At 43.3% G+C, this 6007-nt stretch overlaps 2 gene segments (V, D, J or C); both read right to left on the minus strand.

The window, feature by feature from the left end:
• Nucleotides 1-36: 36 nt before the first annotated feature.
• LOC105524304 lies at nucleotides 37-569 on the minus strand. The segment is given in 2 exon segments: nucleotides 37-359; nucleotides 484-569. Coding segments are annotated over 2 exon segments (378 nt in total).
• A 2124-nt stretch (nucleotides 570-2693) lies between these two features.
• Nucleotides 2694-6007, minus strand: part of LOC105524305 — a 17028-nt gene continuing 13714 nt past the window's right edge. Inside the window, 2 exon segments of the V gene segment in view lie at nucleotides 2694-2734; nucleotides 3707-3783. Coding sequence covers nucleotides 2694-2734; nucleotides 3707-3783 — 118 coding nt within the window.

Here is a 6007-nt window from a genome sequence, read left to right on the forward strand (position 1 = left end):
ACTACTGAGCCTCACACATCTGCTCCCCTGGGTGATTTATGTTATGACTTGTAACACTGTGGGAGGGAGATTATCATACTGTTGACAGTAATATGTTGCAATATCTTCAGGCTGCAGGCTGCTGATGGTGAGAGTATAATCTGTCCCAGATCCACTTCCGCTGAACCTTGATGGGACCCCTGTTTCCAAATTGGATGCGTAATAGATCAGGGGCTTAGGGGCTTTCCCTGGTTTCTGCTGATACCAGCTTAAATAATTGTTAATGCCCTGACTCGAGCGGCAAGTGATGGTAACTCTGTCTCCTACAGATGCAGACAGGGAGGATGGAGACTGGGTCATCTGGATGTCACATCTGGCACCTGAGGTTGGAAATATAAAAACAAATATTCATACCATTAATCATATTATAGGGAAGTTTCCATGAAGAGCCAGTCTGTACTGAACACACTGGCTGAGTAAATTCCTGCTGTTCTCCTTCCTTACCTGGGAGCCAGAGCAGCAGGAGCCCCAGGAGCTGAGTGGGGACCCTCATGTCCATGCTGTATCCTGACTGGGACTAACTCCTGCACAGGGTGTGACCGGCCTATTAAGAAGTCTTCAGGGCAGGGGGCTGTGCTCTGGGAACATGCAAATCAGCAGGGGATGGGGCAGGCTGGGCACTGCTGCAGGGCTGGCAGATCCCAGTAACTCAGCACAGGGGCAGTGTCCCCAGCATCTTAGGTCAGACCAGGGCAGCACAGATTTGCCTGTAAATAAGTGTTTCTTCCTGGGGGCTGTTTTGTTACAAAAAACTTTTCTGAGTTAATTGTCAAAATTTGAAATATTCCTGAAGACTAGATGGAGAAATATATTTTATTCGTGCATTGAGATTATTTTTAAAAAATACAACATGCACTCAAATGGAAGAAAGCACTTTGTGATGTACTGACAACACTTCTGTTAGCATGAAAGTATTCTCTTTTTGGAATGGAAATTAAATAGAAAATGTATCTAGATTGCAATCCCTGTCTACACGCTATCGTTTCCCTTTCATTGTACTGCTGCTGACTTCCAGTGGCCATCTACGCCCCTCACTGCTCTTTCTGAAGCTGGAGAAGGCAGCTCTGACTGCATGCATAGCAGACCACAGGGGCTTAAATGAACCTCTCTTTGGACAGTGTTACGATTTTCCTGTGTCCCTCAAAACCCATCTGTTGTTAAGTTCACCTCAATGCAATGGAATTGGGAGGTGGGGCCTAATGGGAAAGGTTTAAGTCATGAGGTCTCTGCCCTCATGAATGGATAAATGCCACTCTAAACAGGGCTTGTGCTATGGAATAGAACTGCAGTCCACTCACTCAGTTCAGTGAGATCAGATACTCACACCAAGTTTGCAGCAAGAGAAAGTAAGTGTTTGTTTGTTTGTAGGACATCAGGTAAAGAGAATCTGGCAGCTATGACTCAAATCCTGGCCTCACTGAGGGCTTGCAAGTAAGGGTTTTTTAAGGTAGGAGTAAATTTCAGGAAAGTAGAAGTTACAGGTAAAATTGAAAATTAATACATGGAGGTCACATATTGGTTTTGGCCTAAAAAGGCAGGACATCTTGAAGCAGGGGCTTACAGATGAAGGGTAGATTACAAGATTTCTAAAGTTGCAATTGGTTAAGGAAGAAAAGCTTTGTTTAAAAATTTGGATTCAGCAGACGGGAACATTAGCTCAGGTTTATGGATATGACTTTTACCAGGCACCTCTGTAAGGTATTTAGAACAAAGCACCATGGTCAGAGCTCAGTCCCCAGTTCCCCCTTTTGTGAGGTCTGTGTGCTGGCCTAGTCGTTTGGAGGGGGTCTTGTTTTCTCAAAAACACCTCAGAGACATATATTACAATATCATCTTCAGTTTCTGTAGGGGAACCCCCCATCCTGTGCGTCTAACTTATTTGGCTATTGTTTTAGGCTATTACTTCCTTGTTTATCATGTTACTTACTTACTTCTTAAGGCTAGGTAAGTGCAAGAAATTTCCTTTGAAGAGACTCAGGATTTTCTATTCTTTCCGTTCTTGGGGTGTGGGGGTTGCAGGTTCCTGAGAGTGAGTCCCTGCTCTTTCCCACTTGTGGGAGTAGACTTTCTCTCTCTCTCTTTTCTTCTCTTCTGTCATGTAGGCCATGGACTTCCTTCCTTCTGGAGGACTCAGGATTCATAATGCCATCTTGAAAGTAGATAAACCGAACCATAATCTGATAGTACCTTGATCTTACACTTCCCATCCTCCAGCAGTATAAGAGAATAATTGTCTGCTCTTTATCAATTACAGTTTCAGGCATTCTGTTATACAAAGACACAACAGACTAACCGAGGCAACCATCAATAGATGAGAACAGGAGTGCGAGTATACACACCCCAGCTCTCTCCTCTCAAGTGGAATAGCCCAGAGGCATTGTCCCCATGCTTCCACATGGGATGGAGCTTCAGTCATCCTAAGAGTTAGGTGAGTTTTGGGGGAGACTTTTGCCACCCATCCTCTATTTCCTGCTACACTTTCCTCCTTCCCTCCCAGTGTAAATAGGCTGCCTGCACACAGTTCCTTCTTGTTGGTGAACCCAGTTCAAGGTGGAACAAATCCCTATTCTTGGAAGAAGGTATCTCTGCTCTAAATTCTTATCACTTTTCCTTTCTCGGTGCACAAGAAAATCCAATAAGCCCTTAATTTCCCTTCACCAACTATCTTGGATTTGATTTACGCAGTCGATTTTTTCTGACTCACAAAACAAAAGGAGCCTTTAAAAACATCTACACACAGCCAGGTGCAGTGGCTCACACCTGTAATCTCAGCATTTTGAGAGGCTTAGATGGGCAGATTGCTTGAGCCCAGAAGTTCGAGACCAGCCATGGCAACAGGGTAGCAAAACTCCATCTCTACGAAAACCACAAAAATTAGCCAGGCTTGGTGGCACGTTCCTGCAGTTCCATTTATCAGGAAGCTGAGGTGGGAAGATTGCTTGATCTTAGGAGGTTGAGGCTCCAGTGAGCAAGATTGTGCCAATGCATTCTATCCTGGTCCACAGAGTGACATCCTGTCTCAAGAAACAAAACAATACAAAAAATTCCACAATGCTACATACCATGAATTCCACACTGGAGGTAGTGGAATAAATAGGTCAGAGGGTTCCCAAGTCTCAATTTTTTTCCAGCTCTCTTGCCTCATCAATCGGCCTCATGACTTTTTTATTTTACTTTGAGAACAGTTGTGGAAAATCATAAGTGTTGTTAAAACAATAAATATTACACACTCCAAAGACATTCATGTCCTCATATCTGAAACCTATGAATGTTATCTTGTATGTTCAAAGAAATTTAGCAAATGTGATTAGATTAAGGATTTTGAGGACAGGAGAGGATCCTGGATTATCTGGGTGAGACAGCAGAATCACAAAGTCCTATAATAGGGAGGGAGAAGGGTAACAGCGAGAGAGCAGCTGGGACTATGGAGAGGGATGCATGAGTAATGGGGGATGAGGCTATTGAACAGAAAATGTTGGGGCATCTTGATGAGGAAAAGCAGAAAATCAGATTCTCTTCCTTAGGAACCTCCAGAAGGAATAGAGCCCTACTGACTCCTTAATTTTAATTCAGTGAGACTTCTGACCTTTAGAGCTATAGGACAATTGATTTGTGTTGTATCAGTCCAGTATTGTTATGGTAATTTGTTTCATCAGCAATAGAAAACGAATGCAAGAGGAAGAGATGGCTTCAGTCTTTCTGAGTGCATGGCTGTCCTCTGTTCTCCAAAATATTTCCACCTTGCTATCATTAGCTATCAATTTTGACAAGAGTTAGAGAACACTATATTGTAAGGGGAGGTAGCAACAGAATTCTTCTAAGATAGAGAATCTCTAGGGTCAAATCCCTTGATTAGCTCTTGTACAGTATGTGTATCTGAGAACCTAGGGGTCAGCTCTCACAGCAGATGAGAAAGGCTGGGTTGTTTGTTTTCATATTTGGAGGGCAAATTAAATTTGCATGACACAATCTGAGAGGGAAGAATTGAGTCAGAGAGACTGGAAGAGAAAGAGGCATTTTGGAGGTCGAGGGAATCAAGATGTGTCCCAGCTCTGAAATCTAAAATAAAGTCATTTGCAGTTTGTTGAGGCTCAGGGAGACTTGTGCTTTGATTAGAAAACTGCAAATAAAGCTAATTTAAGATTAAGGTGAGCACAGCATGAGTCAGAGGCCACAGGGGGCTGTGGATTCCACACTGTCCTTATGGCTTCTCCCTTCTTACAGGCTGTGGGCTCTTCTGTGAGATGAAAGTGGTCACATGGAAGGAACACACTAAGGTCAGATATATGTAGATTCAAATCCCAGCCCAGCCCACCCTGACCATGTGACTGTGAAAACCAACCATGAGCTCTGATAATTGTTTTTTTCAGCTGTACAGTGCAGCCCTGTGAACACCATGGACTGTCCTGAGGGTTGAACCAGATAATTTGCTTTGAAATGTGTGTGTGTGTGTATAATACATACATACACACACACACACACACACACACACACACATATATATATATATATCCAGTCCCTTTTTATTTTATGCACTCTTGAGTATCATAGCGTTAAGAGGCTGTGCAATATGTTAGTAGCCAGATGTGATTTAAAATCAAATTTTTCAATAGTTATTCTACAACAAACAGGTGCCTGACTGTAGGCAGTGGGGTTCATTGTGTGTTATTTTCACCATAAAATCTCCCACCAATATTTATGTGTAGCATTTGAAAGATAAGATTATAGTTGACTATAACATCTTTAGTCTGTGTTTTGCCTGAGCCCATTTTGTTAGTGTCCTCTCTTGGGTTCCTAAGGTTGTGGCCACAGGTCTGAGTTTTAAGTCCTTTCGTACCAAACTAGAGCCTTTCCTAAGACTTGGTCTGGCCTCCTCCATGCTGGAAATCCAGACCCACCTTCCACTTACCCTCCTCAGAATCCAGAACTAACACTCTGGAAGCCTTTCTTTGTAAACCTTCCAAATGCAACCTCTGTCAGCAACCCTGCATCCAGGGTAAAAGTGTAAGAGACCAAAGCCATGGGGCAGGGCCTGGGATCCTAGGCCAGCTCTCCTCACTCCTATCCTCACTGATACTGAGTGGCGGGGATCCTGCTAGTGCAAAGCAGGGAGGGTCATCAAACGTCTCAAGAATCTTTACTCAACCAGACTCTGTTATAGTTAGAAGGAAAAGAAGCACATGCTAAATAAATAAAAGTAAATTATTTGTACCTGTATATATGTATTTGTAACATACTTTACAAATTAAATATATATCTATGATATTTCAGATATAAGTTGTATTAATACATTTGTACATACTGTGCATACGTAATAAATACAATATGCCATTTCATGTAAATAAATATAACATTAATTGTTGTTCTAAGGTGTGGTTTTAAACTTTGATAAGTTGAGCTTGAACATGAAAAACCAGCAATGGTGCCCCACCCCATGGCCCCTTCCCCACTACAGAGCCCAAAGGTCAGGCGGCTCAGGACTCCCCTCATTTCCTTGCTGGATCAAGCACTGACTCATAGATGGCTTTAGATGCTGAGGGATTCAGTGGGAGTCTGGGGAACATGAAGCAGCAGGTGCGGAGGAGGTAGGGAGTGGGCCTTGGCTCCCGGTAGAGGGGTGTTTTGTGTCCAGAGCTTACCTGGGACTTTTCCTCCCCTGGGCCCCTGATGGACAGAGCAGCACATGTGGCTCATAGAATTAGGTCATGTGTGGCTTAAAAGACAGGATTACAGGGGTGATCACAGGACAAAAGCACCCCACGGCTCATTAGCAGCCTCCCCTCTGATTGGAGCCATATGGGATCTCTCTGCCCAGCTTCTATGGCTCACCCAGCTGCTGAAACTCTGTTCAGAATGGGTCATTTCTCCCCCATGCACAAACTTCTGAATACTTGTTATTTTATTGTCTGTTATCCAAGCACCACGATTTGTTGACCACGATCTTTCCAAAAGGATTCATGGAGTGAAG

The sequence above is a fragment of the Colobus angolensis genome, unplaced genomic scaffold, assembly GCF_000951035.1.
Source record: "Colobus angolensis palliatus isolate OR3802 unplaced genomic scaffold, Cang.pa_1.0 Scaffold498, whole genome shotgun sequence".
Classification (NCBI taxonomy): Eukaryota; Metazoa; Chordata; class Mammalia; order Primates; family Cercopithecidae; genus Colobus; species Colobus angolensis.